Source organism: Clinocottus analis, unplaced genomic scaffold (assembly GCF_023055335.1).
Source record: "Clinocottus analis isolate CAN_PGR_092001 unplaced genomic scaffold, fCliAna1.0.p SCAF_16, whole genome shotgun sequence".
In the NCBI taxonomy this organism is placed as follows: Eukaryota; Metazoa; Chordata; class Actinopteri; order Perciformes; family Cottidae; genus Clinocottus; species Clinocottus analis.
The window spans coordinates 10,817,094-10,834,890 of NW_027175887.1; the positions used below are offsets into that span (position 1 = coordinate 10,817,094).

At 43.2% G+C, this 17,797-nt stretch overlaps 1 protein-coding gene across 4 annotated transcripts in view; it reads left to right on the top strand.

Moving 5' to 3' along the window:
* Positions 1-17,797, top strand: part of cep112 (centrosomal protein 112) — a 92,437-nt gene that overhangs the window by 32,123 nt on the left and 42,517 nt on the right. For all 4 annotated transcript variants that reach the window (XR_011077575.1, XR_011077576.1, XM_068578160.1 and 1 more), the window contains exons 18-20: positions 4,739-4,874; positions 8,074-8,181; positions 12,887-13,069. Coding sequence is in view for 2 of the 4 variants with exons in the window: in XM_068578160.1 (XP_068434261.1) it covers positions 4,739-4,874; positions 8,074-8,181; positions 12,887-13,069 (427 nt within the window). In the remaining 2 variants the exon portion in view is untranslated. The remainder of the gene's footprint in view (positions 1-4,738; positions 4,875-8,073; positions 8,182-12,886; positions 13,070-17,797) is intronic.

Consider the following 17,797-nt stretch of genomic DNA (forward strand, 5'->3'; position numbering starts at 1 on the left):
CTAAACCATGAGTAAGATTTCTCTAGAAATATTAAATAACTCACTGAACTCAAGATTTATTTCGAAGTACGAGACAGACATGTGTTATGTATTTTTGTTCACCCACATGTTTATCCGCCCACATAGTAGTACTGCCGGCCTGGTCGGCACCAGATCTCTTCATCCTCCATCTCCTTTGAGTGTTTAGTCGGCTTTGACGCGCGAACCAACGAGAGGGAAAGTCACACTTTCATCGCCAGTGTTGATGGGAGAGGCGAGCGTCATCGTCATAGACGACTGTTTGCACAGATGAATAGAAATGTCAGCCGGCACGATGCTGAACCCCTTCGCTTCAGTAATGGCCAGTGATCCTCGATTCACTGTACTTTAAATTATTCTGACGTTTATTTCCTTGATTGATCATTTGGTCGAAACACGTCTCAGAATAGTGTTACGCAGAGCTCAAGGCAATGATGTTGCTTGACCAATATGTAAACATATATATATATATATATATATATATATATATATATATATATATATATATATATATATATATATATATGTATATATATATATATATATGAATTTCACAGAAGACCAGGTTTGAAGTATTTATTCTCAAAATAGTCGCAGATACATTTTCTGTTGATTGACTGGTTAATCGTTTCCACTCTATGTAAGCCTATGAGACCGGTATGAATAGTTGCACGAAAAAGGTTATTTAACAATTAGCAATTGTGTAATGCTAATTTATTGTGAGAGAAACTGGTAGCATTCTAGTGAGAGCAGATGACTGGTGTGTCCTGATGCCACTATGGGAGACAGGGCATAAAAGAGAGACCTCTTTCTTTCTACTTAAGTGGCCATTTTGTTTCATTTATCCATATGAAATCCTGTTTATGAACGGGCCACATTTGTAGGCAGTTTTTTCGCCATCAAACTCAATGATTCTCTGCTTTCTACTCTCATTCTCTCTCTGTCTTTAATATTTGCTTGCCCTTGTGCTGTCTCTCGTTTGTGTTCACTTATTTGTGGTCTGTCTCTTATTCTGCATCTGTTTCTGTCTTTTTTTCTTCTTCTTGTCTTCCTCCCCTTTTCTCGTTCTCTGGGGATGAAAACCAAGCCTGTTTTATTTTTTTCTTCAGAGGGTGCTGAATATTTCAGTTTTGCATTTTCTCTCTTTTTATGTGCTCCCTCTCTTTTTTTCAGGCCTCTTTGATGTGTCTGTGGATTCGTTATCATTCCGTTTGGATGAGCTCACAGAAGCAGATGCGCGGGCTCTCGCGCGCACTTGCGCACACACACCACGTGTACACACACTCTCACTCTCTGTCTTTTTATACTGGAGACCAGAGGCATCCGCATGCAAGCGTGCATTCTAGTCTGTTTGTCAGTCTTTTCCATGCGCTGCTCCACCCACATCCCATCCCGCACAATTCTTAAATACTCTACTTACATGAAAAGAATATTTGCATAGGCAATTAGAGTTTCCTCTGTGTGCATTGACTTTAATGTGTACTCTTGTATTAACTATATGTGTACGCAAATGTTTATATACAGTAGGTTCCTTGTCTCTTTATATCCAGCACACTCTCACACAGGCGGCACGTGGCATTGTGTGGTTAGGGCAGTCCGGAAAACGCCGGCATCCCGGCACCCCTCCTGTCTGCCAGGCGGCGGGGTGGCGGAAGCGCTTTCACCCTTTCTAGCACAAATACTCCTCTCTCCTCGCCTCCTTCTCTTCCTCCCCTTTAAACAGCCGTTTAGGATTGAGGGATGAGAGGACTTCCTCTTTAGAGAAGGCACATCTTTAATTTGAGCCTCCTCTCCTTCCACTTTTCTGACCAGAGATCCATTTAAAGCCAGCGGGCCGCCCTGGCGCTGGCACCCCTCTCCTTCCTCTCAGTTTCTCCCTGCCAGGCCTCCCTGACTCCCTCGTCTCAGTCCTCTCATCTCACCGTCAGTGCTCTGTTATTGATGGTGACACGCTGTCTACCTCTCGAAGTGACCACACCCACACAGGGAAACACACACACACACACACAGTTATTCTCAGAGGAATCTCTGAAGGTGCCATGTGTTCACCTGCTCTCTGCAGCTTTAGAGAATAATATGTTTCAATGTGTCACATTCTCCAAGTTTGCTGCAGTGAATCTTTCGGTGTATCCTCAGAGGTATAGGCGCAGCTCCAACTTAGTCATAGTGCATTCCTTGAGTAGAGTTGTCAGTCACACACAGAGGTTGTGACTGTGGATTGTGAACAAAGGCACATACACATGCATGCGCACACACACAGGCTCCGTCGTCTCTTAAGCGAGACACACACCCAATTCATTTCTGCTCTGCCTTGGAAGTCTCCAAAAAAACTTGCTATTTCTGTGACATCCTCTTTTCCATCTTCCTCTCTTTCTGTGTTTTTCCATCTTGGTCTCCTCGTATCCTTTTGTGTCTGTCTGAGCCCGGAAGGCAGTCATGCAACGAGACTGATTAATAATTACAGAGTATACAAAATTGTGAGAGAGAGAGAGCGAAAAAAAAACAATTTCTTTGTCGTTTGATGTCCGACATGAGAGAGACCAAAATTACAAAGAGACAGAACACTATAAAGAGGAGAGAAAGCTTGCACATTCCTTTTTCAATCCTCTGCTGCTGTTCTTTTCCTTTTCCTCATGTTCCTGTTTATCGCCTCTGACTTTCTCTGTTTCCTTTTTTTTTAATTTTATTTAGTGTTGTATCTTTATAAAGTTGTTACTTCGATTATGGAGAGTGATTAATCACTTCACAAGAATGCAGACTTTGTGAATGTGTGTATGTTCGGTAAAAGACTACAGTTATCTGTGTAGATGTAGTTTGTTCTGGTGAGGTGTGTGTTCACAGTACTACCTGCTCTGCTTTTATCACTGCGTTAATGAACAATGCCCCTTATGACTTGTAAAACACACACACAACCACAGACACTTGTCTGTGGGTGTGTGTGTGTGTGTGTGTCCTCCTCCACGCACCATGCGCCTGTTGCCATTTCGTCGTAGCTGTTCTTCTAATTGGTATAAAGTCTCACCCACTGGCCAAAAATTAATTCTATCTCCTGCTTGTCTGTCCATGAGGAATAATTAAACACACAATGAGTGTTAATTTACAAGGGAACAAGAGACAAGCGCACTAAGACACACACACACTCACACTGTCATATTCTCTCCCCAAACATTGTCATGTTTGCGCACTAATCACAAGAAAGTTCTTGGAAGATTTCACGAACCGTTGCTGGAAGCTATTCAGCAGTTGCGTCTCGTCACTCCGGATAAATTGCTTCACTTTGTGCTGAAGTTTCAATGAGGTTCACCCGTAACATTATTACCATAAACCACACATAAACAGCAGGGACGGGGTGCAGAAAGTTCATCTTATTTTCTGGGATTTTTGTATGATTTTTGTGGCTGTTTTGTACTAAAAAACATGCATGTTTGTGTCAAAACTCCCCAGTTTCATCAAAGTTAGCTTCAATGTGGCTCCCAGTGAGGCATTTTTAATAATTTTTAATCATTAATCACAAGACATTCATTGTATTGTGGTTGCATTGTATTTGGTTTGGGCACATGCAATCAAAAGTAGATTAGTATAAGCATTAGACAATGTTGTGTTGTTACAGCCTATATTATTTGTAAATAAAACAATTGTAACATTCAAACAACATTAAATAACATGTTCTCTTCAAGAGAGCTCCTGTCATGGATCTATTATCCAAATCCTATATTAATATCATACGACAAACACTCGGAGCCGATGAAACGTGTCAGATGGGAGCGCATGTTGAACAAACCGTGTGTGTCATTATGCAGGACAGCTGAGTTTCCTCCTCAACTGTGGAGAGTAGGCCACACATGTATTTGTAGTTTTTAGTCAGCTTAAAGTGGTGTTACTAAATGAGGTATTTGGACCTCAGATCTTTATGCATGTCTGCTATTTTGGAAATTCACATTCATTAAAATTGACAAAACCATCACCCTCACACAATCCCTTCACTTCCAGCTCTGTCGTTCTTCCTCCCCTTTTCCCATCCACCCCGGCACACACTTCTATCCCCACCCCATTCGTGGGTAACGCCTGACAGCTGCTTGTATGATTGTATTTGTTGTCGGGGCCTTTTGGCCGGCCGCTGACAGCTCTTAAGGCCGTCCTTCTCGGTGTGCTTGTCAATCCGTTCAGCCTGCAACTCTGTGACCTGACGTTTGCCGCGATGGCAACAGCGTACCTGCATGGGAGACGCACAGTGTTTGACTTGAAATAATCACAAATTATGCAATGGGATCACACCAGCTGCGATATCAAATCCTAATTTTGATCTCGACCACACACCCTCTACATTTTCTTGATTGCATCTTGAATGGCCGGTTGCAAAATTATCGCAATGACGCCATTTTTCCACGGACGGAAATATACGGTAAACATCTGGCTCAAATCTCTTCTGCAGGAGTAGGTGTCACCAGGACCACATTTTGCTATCATGATACGTACACACAGACTCACAATGGGAAAACAATACCATCCACACACTGTGGCGGCTTGTCATGAATGTGAAATCTGATGAAACTATTCTACGAAACATACGTTTCTACAGCCATCTTTCTATCCCTTCTCGAAAGCACTTTGTTACTCCTGTTTGTTAACGTTCTCTCCAAGAGAACCCTTTTGCTTTCTTGACAAAGCATTTCTGGATTTCATCACATATTCTTTTTTTGTGTGTGTGTTTGGTTTGAAGGGAGATGGAGAGCCAGCTGGACCGAGCCAGAGAGAGCCAAAGGCAGCAGATCCAACAGGCAGACACGGCACTGGAGCAGTTCAAGAAGCAGGTGGAGCTCAGCTCCGAGAAGACCTACGCTGACGTGAAACTCCAGGTCGGATACACACATGCAACACACACACACACACACACACAAAAGCCAAAGCAGTATATTAGCTAACACCAAGCGGCATCCGCGCACGCACACCTGTTTTCATTCATACGCTGCATGCTGTACACCCGTCTCTAATATGAAGCGCATCGGCACATGTTTTGTTTCCTGTTGTGTGCCAAATACAGATGCACTTTTACCCTTCTCTCTTTCATGTTTGCTTTACCACAAAGGGAGTGAGCTGTTTGACAAGCAGTAACCAAGACAATGCACACACACACACACACACATTTTTGTGGTCGCAGAGACACAGCCTGACCACAGATGCAACCGGGCGCCACGCTGGCTGCGCTTGAATTCCTCCGTATGTCTCCCTCCCTCCATCCCTTCTCCCTCCTCCTTCATCTGCTCCTATACTGAAAAAGCACGCACACAAAAATGGTCACCCCCCCTATTTTCACTTATCTAGTCATCCGCAATGAACGCTGTGATTTTATAATCCTGCTCATTAAGCAGGTTGTTCATTTCCCTGCCATCGCACGTTGACCTCACTTCCTCTCAGTGGGCGTGCCGTGTGGGATGGTTGGGTTTCGATGGAGGACGGGTCACTTGCTTTAAGCAACCAGACTGGTTCGTGCGTCGGGCCGGCCTCACGCTCGGCAGTCCGCACCGCGTGGGCTGCTGATTATTGGGCGAGTTCTCCAATCGATGCGTACTCCGCTGTAAACTTCTGACGCTGTCTTACGAGACCGTTTGGCTATAGGCGTTTTTGTTGAGCCCTTTTGATTTGATGTTGCTTCACTGCGTGTGTGCTGTATTGACGAGGCTGCACCGAGTGTTGGCCTGGATGTTTTAAAGGGATGCATGTTGGAGCGGTATACATTTTAGTCACTGATTAGCGAAGTTTGTCGGGCAAGTCGGTATGTTGTGGTGAAAGAAAAAGTTGTGTGGGAGTCGATTATGCGTGATTGTTTGTGGGCCCACACGGCAACCTTTATTCCCCCAGAGTAAATTCAAAATGTTTGTCGTATTGACAGGAGAGGAAATGTGCTGCTTGCATCTGAACCCTGAAGAAGGAAGAGAAGACACTGAGAAAACTCAGATGTCCTTTGCCATCAAAGTAAAAAAAACCTCCTTAGAAAAAAGCACATTCACTAAAAAGTGTAGACAGACAGAACGTTGGTCTGCTTTCTCGTTGGTTTCTGCTTCTTGAATACATGTTTTTGTTTTTTTCACAGGGTGGGAAGTGATATCATCTTCTCTCGATGCTTGGAAAATATCTGTCGTGCTGTACTTTCCCTCATCTTTCTCCTCCTCTTTTTCTCCTGTTCTCATTTTTCCATCTCATGCTCGTTCCCTCTTTTCCCATCGCGCCCCTGGCATCCCAATCTCCAATCTGACTTTATCCTCAGCCCACATCAAAGCCAAGAGAGCAGCAGTCTCTTCTGCATCCCTGTCATCCTCCCACCCTTCTTTGCTCCGTTACATTTTTCCTGCAAAGGCAGAAGTTCCTTTGCTCTCTCTTTTCATTCTTCCCTCTTTCCTCTCATCATCCTCTCTCTCTCTCTCTCTCTCTCTCTCTCTCTCTCTCTCTCTCTCTCTGTGTCTTTCTTTCATTTTAAATCTGTATCCCACTTTATCCCGGCTCTTAAAGGAAAAATCTTCCCTATTTTGGATTTTGGGGGGGGAAGAAGCACCACACAGAATCAAATCTCTGTTGCGCGTTTAGTTCAAAGGAGGCTTCAGCATTTTAAATGGATTCATCAAAACACATTTAGCATTTCCTGAGCGTTACGCATCACATACCATAGCCCAGACACGGAGGTGTCTCAGTCAATTACATTTCCAATTGTTTTGATTCTCGTCACCTGTACATAAAATATGAAAGGAAGGGGAGTGAAGATGAAGAGCATGCTATTGTCAAATGCATTTTATTTTTCAGAAAAGTCCCCAAAGAGGCAAAAGCTCGTTACTTTCTCACTGTGGGACCTTTACGAGAGCCTTTGAATTGCATCTGTGAATATTAAAATTTTTATGTGAACTACTGTATTGCATAATTTAATGTTAATTATAATATCATACTTTGATAAATAGCTCAATATATTGATGTGCTTTCATCACAAAATCCTTACAATAAGATCACACGTATGATTTTTTTTATTTTTATCGATGGCTGTTAAAAAACATCAAATTGAAAGAAAAATATGACGGCGGCTTCACTCTGCTGCAGATGCATGACGGTGTTTTGCAGGTTCTGCATCAATTTATTGCGTCAACTGTAACTAATGAAAAAAATACTGCGTGGAAACGCAAATCTGAGATTTTAAGTCTCATTATGTCGGGTTTATAGCAATGCACATGTGTTTCAGATGCTGAACGCAGCCTCAACGTTTGTGGGGGTTTTAAACAAGTATTTAAACCTTGACAATAAGTCTCACCCAACTTAACATAATGGTAAAACCAAAAGTACAAGTGACAATATAAAAGCAGGTTATACATACTTTCTTATATTTGACATGATATCATATCCTCTGACCAGCTCGTGGGTGGGTTCTTGTCATCTCAGGCATATATTTGGTGTAACGTCTCATAAAGACATTCGCAGGGCCATTCATTTCTCCTCGGGGGAATAGTTGTTTTTCAAAGATTTGATGGTTTCCTCTTTTGCTCTTGGAGCTGTTAACTGCGCTGCCCGAGTCAGCTTTGCCAAATTAGGATCATTAAAAATTCATGATCATTTTTTGCCTCTCTTTGAGCCTCATTTGGAGAGTCGCCAGTTTTGGTAAAATGTTTGAAAGGCCCCGACCGCTTGCATGTGGAACCTTATTCCTCGACGGCGGTCGTCTTATTTGAGGTAATATACTAGTTAATTGTGCTTTCCTCAATTGAAAGGCAAGTAGACTCCCAATCCCATAATGTATTTGACTAGTGTGTATAAGCGCTCCTTCAGCTTTACGTGTACGTCGTTCATCCAAAGCTGCTCTATGGTGGGTTCAGAGAATCATCGTCCCAGGCTGTTTTATGCTCATGTTCCAGTCTCTCTCTTTCACATTCCAATTGTTTCTGTTTTTCGAATGATTTCCTATTTAATTTAACCTTTTATTTCCATTCATTTACATAAACGCTTCATAATGTATGTATGTGAAAGTTTAAATTGAAAATAGTTGTCAGTCTTTTGCTTTTATTCTTCCCATGCCTCCAGATGGATAAAGTAGAGCAGGACCTGATCCGCTCCAAGTCCCTCAGGGAGAACCAGGCCAAAGAGTTCTCCCAGCAACTTGATGCACTCAGACAGAAATACGAGCAGCAGGTCTGTATGAGTCTCTGAGTTTGGGTCCATCTGTCGACAGTGTGTTTGACAACCTAAACCTGCACGTGTGAAAAGATTTCATGCTTCTCGTGTCATGATGAAGCAAGAGGAAATAACTCTCCTCTTGCTTCTCTCGTCATCACATTGTTATCTTTTCTCTATTATCGTTCGGGCAGCTGAATCCAACCAAGGGGACTGACATTTATTTTGTTATTCCTCCACATCTGTTCCACCTGATTAATTTCTCATGATAAGGGACACGCTTTAGATTAAGCTCGGATTGCAGCTCAATAAATATCTTAAACGTTGCCAATTGAAAACTAATGCAATCTGCATGGCAAACACTCGGCATGCCTTATCATCGAATCTCTGTCACTCTTCTTCGATTAGGAGTCGAGAAACCATTTTCACTCCTCATTGAAATCCAGCTTGCTGATAGGAGGACATTTCTTATATAGCATCGGATTCAATTAATCCACAGAAATGGATATTATCGGAGGCGGCCAGTCTCATTGTAGGCGGCATGCAGGAAAGTTATATTGGTTATATTAGTTATATTTTCATGACTTACATTATATTTTCATGACTTACATTCTCAGCAGACAGTCGGTGTGATTTTTTTTTTTTTATCTCTGTCCGTATACTTGAACGATGCCACTGATAAGAATGTGTACTCTTAAGTTAGTGGTTAGAAAGTGTTACCTTCAGTTCTTTCTTTGTGTAACCTGTGTGCAACTATAGTAACACTCAAACAAAAAAAAAGTTTTCACCCCATTTCATTTTAGAATGTATATAATATTCAAAACAATCTGGTGTACCTCAATTGAGAGTACAAAAATTGACAAAATAATCAATATTGTTACTGTTGTTTAGCCCTGCATCGCAACTAATAATTGCACCATTGGACAAGTCATGTATTATTCCTAAATTGCCGTCAAATGATGAATAATTTAAGTTCTTTAAATATTTCTTTTATATGAAGAAGATTTAAGAGACTACAGCACTAACTCATGTCTAGTTCCCGTCTGTATTCACGACATGATACATGTTCAGCATTCAACCTGTCCGTTAATAAGCATGCAAACACTCGTCTCCGGGCCAGATGAAGTTTACACCGCGTGTAATGTGCTGTAGATTTGCCCGGTGTTGTTGCCAAGGAGTAGAGTAATGGTTGCACGTTATTGATTTGCTCCATGACCGAACACTTGTGTTTGTAATTATAATAAAGTTCATGGCTATAAAATAAATTCCACTTTCAAAAGATCCAAATAGGATTTTTGTATCTGCCAAAAATGCATTTAAGTGGGGAAAGCGGGAAATGCCTCTTTTTAGTTCTTTCTGCAAGTGTGTATACTCATAGAAATCAGACGGTGCCGCTTAAACCTTTAAACAGATTGTATGTATATCCATAAGACATTTTCATGCCTCTGTAACGATCCAGTAGCTGTCAATTTATCAGTGTTTTATGTGCCAACTTAAGTATATTGCTCTGAGGTATCATGACTTCCATCTCATGTGAAAAACAGGTAAGTAATCAAAGCATCTCAGAAAAGATTGAAGCGACGGTTATCTTCTGCTACAGAGTGTGGGGGTGCAGCTGACAGTTGAAGCCAGCTACGCAGGGTTAGCAACTCGTCAGGAAGGCTTTTGTCGTGAAGATAAAAAACATATAAAGATGAAAGGCCCATCTAGGTGATGATGTTGATGTGAGTGCTGGTGACATAGTTGGAAGACTAGAGAAAGAAAAGAGGAAATTCGTCTGTACACACGTGAAGACATGCGATTATTCATGAGTTACTGCGAGCACAATTGTTTTATGTTGTGTGTGCATTCTGTCACTGTGTTTCTGCACACACAGAAGCGTGACCATGGGTACTCTGTGTGTAACCCATGCCTGCATGTGTCTGTGCATTGTGTCACCACTCCAGAGAGATTGGTGTCACACGATTGCAGGGGGTCAAGTTTGTCCATTCAGATGCTCACAAAAGAACATTCCCTCAAGGCCAACTTCAATGAGCCGTTAAAAAGGGCCGCTATGTATGAAGGAGTTGTTTTCCAGCTGACCCTGTTTGCAGCTGGACGTCATGGTGTCCTCGCAGACAGCCTCATGACGCTGGAGTGATGCAGTGAGGTTCAAATGGCTGGTTTGGAGTCGTGCCCTTGAGAGTTAAGGGAAACCTCAACGGTCCGATTGAGATTTCCGATAATAATAAAGGAGCCTATAGTTTATAGACGTGTGTGGACAAATTGGATCTAGGGATGAATACTTATATACAGCGCCGCTCGCTGGCCATCTTTAGTTCAAAACTTACAGTTGGGAGTGAGAGGCTTGTCTTTCTTCTATCTCTCCCATCCTTCCCACACCCACCCCAGCCTCCCCTGCTGAGACCAGACAGGGCTTCTGTTCAACTCTCTGCTTCGCCCTCCTCTTTCCTCCTCCTTCCCAAACATTTCAGCTCCCCCCCCACAGGGGCTGAAAGAAGTCGATTACCTCACTGTCCTGTCTCAATGCGAGCACACACACACACACACACACACACACACACAACCATGTCAGTTGGGTCTGACAGGAGTCGTGCTGTGCAGTAACACCCGGCCCACTCTGTATCCGTGGCACCAAGCTGTGCTATAACCGACTCAGTCTTCCCTCATAAACGCCATGCCGGTCCCTTTAAGAACCGCAGCACCCAGCATCCTCCGCTGCACGCTGGCGCTCCGTGATGTCACAACCAGGCTCCTTGCTGGGTCTGCTCTCTGTCATCTCTTCTCCGTCTTTTTCTTTTAGCTGTTTTTTTTCTCACAATGGATCTATCTTGCTTATTTCTTCATCATGCTCGTTTCACCTCAGATCCCCTCTTTCCATCAAAACCCCCCATGACCCGAGACTCTAAACTGGAGCGAACAGTAAGCTACGATGTCCTACAGCATGTCCTGCTGTCCTGCCGGGGAGTTCTCGAAGCCATTGCCTGCTTATCAGTCTTATCAACTTGTGCTGCTCTATCAATCTGACGATCCCTGTGGGACAACGCATTCTGGCTGTGGATCTTAAAGAAGTCTGTGGAGTGCACCGTAGACCCCATCGCCAGTGGCAGCAAGTGGAAGATATTGCTCAAATCCTACATAGTGTTTGTTTAATGGCGCTCTGTGCTGGTCTATTATGAACTGGAGAGAATTGGAATGTGTGAGGTATTTTGAGGGTCTCTTTGTTGCCATCAACGGAGCCGCAAAGATAAAAATGAATTTTGTATCCAGTTATAATTCTTCTCGTTGCTCTTTTCAGAGGGCGAAGCGCTCTCAAAACCGGAGGGATAAATTCTCGACTGCCAAAATGAAGTTTCTATTGTGGCCTTCCTCTCAGTGCTCTCAGGGACGGGATCCGGCTTCCTGTAGATAGCCGCTCATTCATCACCTGCTCTGAATAGCACGCAACGTCCGAAGATAGGTCCGTGGGTATAGCAGGCACCGGGTGTAGAGGCTGTGGATCTCCGCTTCTCTGGCAGGCCAGGTAGGGTGCCATCAAGCACAATGTGCAGGGGATTAGCTTCAAAGCAGGGAAGCGAATGGGCCCCAGGCCCCTGCTGTCCTTTCAAGACTCGGGCCGGGGCTGCACGACGGGATGGTGTGGGGGTCACTGGTCCCCCCGCCATGGGGGAGTGGGAAGGGAACAGAGCCTGGGAAAGGCTTGGGGGCTTGGTGCTGCCCAGGCTCACCTCTCAGCAGGTGACTCCGCTCACTGGCGTGCTGCAATACAGACTGGCTTCAGCTGCCAGGACAATTAAGCCCTGAAAAATTGGGGCTTTGTGTCCCATTAAAAGTATTATATTTTCCTCTACTGTATTGTGTGTAGCTGGTTGTAACTCCAGTGAGACTGAAGTCTACTAGGTTTATACCTCAAGCCTTCTTGTTGACTGGCGCGTACAGCTCCTTGCTATGCTCTTACTTCATATATCCTCATTCGTAGCATAAACCCCAATGATAGCCGGTAATTGTTGCTTGAGCGTAATTTATAAAAAAAACAAAGGTGAACAGATATTAAATAATTAATGGCATGAATAGTTTTTAAATTGGTTAAATTAAACCTGATATAATTACAGGTAGGTATGCAGAATCTTTTAGCATCCTCGCGGTTCACCACAAAGTTTCGGCTATCGTTCCCTCCCGCTCCAGTTTTTTTCTTCTTTCTGATTTGGGTTTATAATGATCATCATAGTCATCGCCTAAGCCGATTTTCGCATGCTGTCAGGCGCATAGCATGGGGCATTGGGTAGCTGCTGCAGCCAGATGGCTAACCCCTACCAGCTTACATGCGTAGCTCAAACTAGCTGCTCTTTTATATGCCGATGGCAGAATAGGGCGAGGGGGGCAGATTTGAAGAGCGAGAGAGAGAGGAGCGGGACATTGAGGGCCGGTCTGTACAATTGGCAGGAGAGGTGGGAGGGCGGGGGAGCAAGCCAGATGTAAACACATCACTTCATGTCCGACAACGTGAGGAATTGGAGAAAACTTTTTTTTCCCGCTTTTTTCCCACCTAACTACCAATTTCGCCCAAATTGGTCGGGTGTTCTCGGTGGAGGCAAGGTGGTTTAAGGAACAGGACGAAGAAAAGATGAATGGATCGGTGGATGGACAAGTTGTCATGACGACAGGATTGCTCTGAGTGTGTGTTGGCTGATGAAGTCTCTCTTTTGCCTGCTTGTCCAATCAGATGGCTGAGCAGCGCATGCAGCACGAGCAGGAGAGGACGCGGCTACAGCAGCAGCACAGCGCGGAAAAGGACAGCCTGGTCCAGGAGCACCAGTGGGAGGTGAGCAGCCTGGAGAGGCAGGCCAGGGCAGCCTTGCAACAGCACCAACAGCAAACCCAGGAGTGGAGGAAGCGCGATGCCCAGGTAGGGGGTCTCCACTGATCCACGTTTGCACACACACACACATACATGCTGACCCACCGCTCTCCCGTGGACAACCATTTTGTATTTTGCCCATTGACGTTTTCCTGGGGTTTCAAAAGCACAGCGGGTTAAGACACTTTTAGTTGACTTTAAGCAAGACAGATATTGGATATGAATAATTTTAAAGGTAGCTTTGTATCTAGTGCGAGCGTACGGAAGATTTGAGATATTGCTATTTGAATAAAAAGGCATTTTATTTGGGCAAAAACAACATTGCGCTCAAGAAAAAGTTTTTAAAAAACGAAATGAGCAAAACAAAAAATATTCCGCGGTCCAAACTTCCGCTTGCGCGAAAAGAAAATAATTTTTTAATTATTTATTTTTTACCGCCGCAGGGTTTCGTGAAAGAAGTGTAAAGACTTGAAATCCAGAAACCACAGGTAGCCAGAAGAAGGAGGAGAGATCTAAAGCACAGAGCATTTATTACAAAATCCTGGGTCCAATCTCTTTTATTTTCCGCTGTACGATTGTGGACCAGCGACAAGCGCCCCGTACTCCCAACGAAGTGTATCTCTGCATGGCATTCTCCTCTCACAGCAGGTAGCCATCTCCATCTTTCTCTTATTCCAGCATTGCCGGCCACAGTGATTGTGTGACATTTGGCTCTGTATTACTGCACATCGCTGACACTCGCTCAGCCTTCGCCTCCCTCCAGCCGGGGCTAGCTTGGCGCTCTGTGGGAAGCCGTTTGACAAGCCAGCCCCCAACGGGGGATGTGTTTGACTCTTCATTCTCAGAATTTTGTTTATTAGCCGTTAAGTGGGGATGGAGATCCAGCCACAGTCGCACAAAATGACTTCCGAAGATATCCGACCTTACGTTTACACATTTTTTTATTTCGCCGTCACAAAGTAATATATGTACGGAAAACGGGCGTGTTACAGATCAATTACGTTTACCACCAACAATAACAATTTAGTTTTAACCTTAAAAAAAGTGTTAACCAACACTATCAATTTTTTTCTTGCAACATTTGACGACCTAAGAATCACCCAAGTTGAGCATTTTTAATAATTTTGTCTTGAATGTTGTTGTTTTTTGTCAATGGAGGGATAATCCCACTAAGAGACAAAATGACCCCCTGTTAAGAGCTAAAATGTCAAAATATTGTGTCCTTCGTTTGTCAGCTCTGTTCCTCATTGCTAGTCAAGTCATATTATATCGCCACGCTGCTGTACTGGCTGGCTTGTGTCACAGCACTCTGAAAGCTAGGAACTGTGTAACATGACGGATCAGTTGTATTTTTTCTTTTCTTTTCATTCCCACTTGAATGATCCCACGTCTAATATTTTTGGAAAATGTCTTTCACAGCACTGATGACACCAGCTAGTGTGTTATTTGGGTTTCTGGAAATGCCATTTCTGCTGATAACATGCTGTCCTACTCGTGTCAAAATGACGCATTGTTTGACAAATCTTAGGATCTCATGAGGTGACAGAAAACAAACTTCCCCAGTGCTCATCTCAAATTCTCAGTTCCTGTTTGCTCGTGCAGCATTTTGAGTAGAGATCAGACGCCTGCCTAATGTCAGATGCTAAAGCGGCAGAAATCCAGATTTTCACTTCGGCCTTGGACGGGGTTTGTGGGGTTTTTCTGAAAGCAGTGGGGATGGTTTTGACTTCCTGTGTGAGCACTGATCTATGGACAAGCTGTTAAAATGACAAGAAGCTGACACTCCGGCAGCAGATATGTATTAAAGATGAGGCTTTTGTTTTTGTTTTTTTGTTTTTTTACACTGAGTAAAGCCACTTCTTATTAAACACTTTTGCATCACCAAAGTTGTTTACCCCTTAAGAAATCTGTCCCGTCAAAGTGATAGCAGGACAGAGTGGCCCCTCGCCTGCAGCCTTTCTACACCATCACACAGGGCTGTGAAAGTGGTGAAAATATGAATGGAATTTTGAAAAAGAACATTTTCAGAAAACAGAGCACTTCCTGCGAAGCAAATGCCATGGCGTCTTTTCTTCTTTCTTTTCGCTTGTGCTTGTGGGAGCCTCAGGCCTTTTCAAACGCGCTCCAACCACATGGGTCAGACGGACAATGTATTATCATCAAGAGCCATGTCGGCAACAGACAACCCTAATCCCTGCTATGGCGATTGAACCCAGGCTTCATTATTTCACTTTCTCTCAGTCTTCCTGGAATCAGTCCAAGGACAGTTGTCGCTCAGAAGTTAGCAAAGTGAACAGCAAATGTCAGTCACACACTCGTAGGAGGAGTCGTACCCACTCATCGCTTTGATGTGGTGGGACACTAATACATAGCCTTCCTGAGTCTTGCCTGGTGTTTGAGAATAAGAGTCAAGGACTCGTAGCAGCGATTGGAAGGAAGTTTTTAAAAGAAGGAAGAAAAAACAAAAACCGTGGACAGGTTGTCCTCATTCCACCCGAGTGTGTTATCCAAAATACACTGGCTTCACCCACAATCGAGCCGCTACACATTATTCAGGCTATATGACCCATCTGGTGTGTACATGAGGCTTCTATTTGTCAATATTTACACTTTTAAGTTTCTTTTGCCGTTTGTGCTTTTGCCGTTACACGTTATGAAAGAATCCGAATTAAGCCGCTGGCTTCAAGACCTGTTGTCTGATTGGCATGCCACCGACTCCGGGGATTAACTCTCAATTCCCAGCCTTGTGGACCTGCATGTTCTCCTAAAAGAATAAAGTATTTGTGAAACCGTTTTTTTTTAAAAATACCAGAGTATGAAAGGAAGCTTTCATTTGGCTGTCTGTCCAGGATGATGAAATGTCTTCTGGCTGGTTAAACACGTCTGCTTGCAGCCAGTTCTGTGCCGTGCTGTCAGCTGATCAATGCCTCCCAGAGGACGAGGGAGTTTTGTCGGCGGTTTCTGGGATCCATCACTGGAACACTCTAACACGCCCCAGTCCTAATGCAGTGGCCTTTCTTTTTCGCCTCCCCACAACACATATTGTGATGACATCCTCCACCCATGGAGTGTTATGAATATATTTAACATAGGCAGCTTTCCTTACTCATTTCACCTTCTCAATAAACGCAGGCAAATTTTGAGAATATAAAGATTCAATGTATTATATAATAATACAATTCAACATAGTTTGCTATTTTTTTCCGCATTGTTGAATAATATATAACAAACTAGGACAAGCATTATGAATTGATTTGAAGCCTTGTTTTTGTTTTTTTCTGCAAAAAAATAGACTTGTTTGTTTAATGCAAAAAAAACATCATTCATATTTTTTCGCCACCGGCTCCCCCTCGAAAACTAGGTATTTTCCCGACTAATTATTTATTTTTCTAAAGGAGCATACACGCCATCTGGACTTCAAACAGCATGGGAGAGAGCGCAAGTTTTGTGAGGTCTTTCTTCTGGGCCATGATGGACTAAATAATGATGCTGTCAATTTTTCAAAGCATTTCAATCCCGAGTACGTGATTAAGATGTGTCAAATGAAGAGGGTGATGACAGACTGAGTTAAGCCAAGCTAAGAGGAAGTCTGATAAAGCAAACAAGGCAGACAGCTCGACCCGTGTACGCATTGATTGTCTCCCCACGCTGGTGTTTGGCCGTTTACCATATGATGGGTCCCTGAGATCTGGTATCGTCAAGTGGATCCTGTCTTGTTTCTCAATGATTTCCAGTAGCGGGTCTCACTGAGCTGTGTTGTGATTCTTTGATTCATTTCATCATCATAATCATCTTCCCATGTATTGTGCTGTTATCTGAGAACCTAGCTGTTTTTCCTACGATTAATCATGACCGAAGTCATCAGTGGCTCCTGATGCTCAGTGAAGAGTTGAGTGTCGCAGCGTGTTCTCTTTCTAACCATGAAGCCATTTAGTATGTGCATACTTTACACCTTGGATCTCAGACAGATGCATTTCTATTTGGCTGACAACAGTAAAACATTCGTTACAACACTCTTACCTATGTTTTCATATTTAATTCTAAACCTCTGTACATTATTTACCTGTGAAGGCTGAAATTGTCAGGCTATTTTATTGGTTATTATTTGTCAGTCATGTTGCTAACATACTATCGGTGCATATTGCATATGACATATGTACATACTGTGCTTTAGGATTGTTACATACAGCGTTGGTTGCCCTGTTGCAACACACAGTTTTACTGTCACAACAGCGTTTTTTGTGTTAAACAAAATAGTGTCCGCATGAGGGCCAGATAAATAAAACGATTAAGGAAATGTTTTGTGAACAGATAATGAAGAATACATGTGTTAGGAATAATCTAACAGGAAATATTTGATCTCTCGTTCGATTGGAAGATACCACTCTGATCTCACGACACATGTGCTTTACCTGTGTAGCTCGACGCAGGAGTAGATTAGCTTAGCTTATCTTAGCATCAAGACTGTAAGCAGGGAGAAACCGTTGGCTCTCTCCAAAGCTCAGAAATATGCCTGCCAGCGCCTCTCACGCTCACTGGATAATTTGTTGAATATTGTTTGTTTAATCCATGCACAAACTGAACTCCATAATTACTGCACAGACATGCGAGTGGTGTCATCTAGCTATCAGTAAAAGGTCAATAATAGTGTATCCCAAAGTAGAATAAAGTCCAGACATAAGTTAGGTTTATAGCATAGGTCAACAAAGTTTAGGTTGAGAGTTTTCTACCTGTCACGTTAATGCAAACTTTGTTTTCTCACAGCAGTTTTTTGAG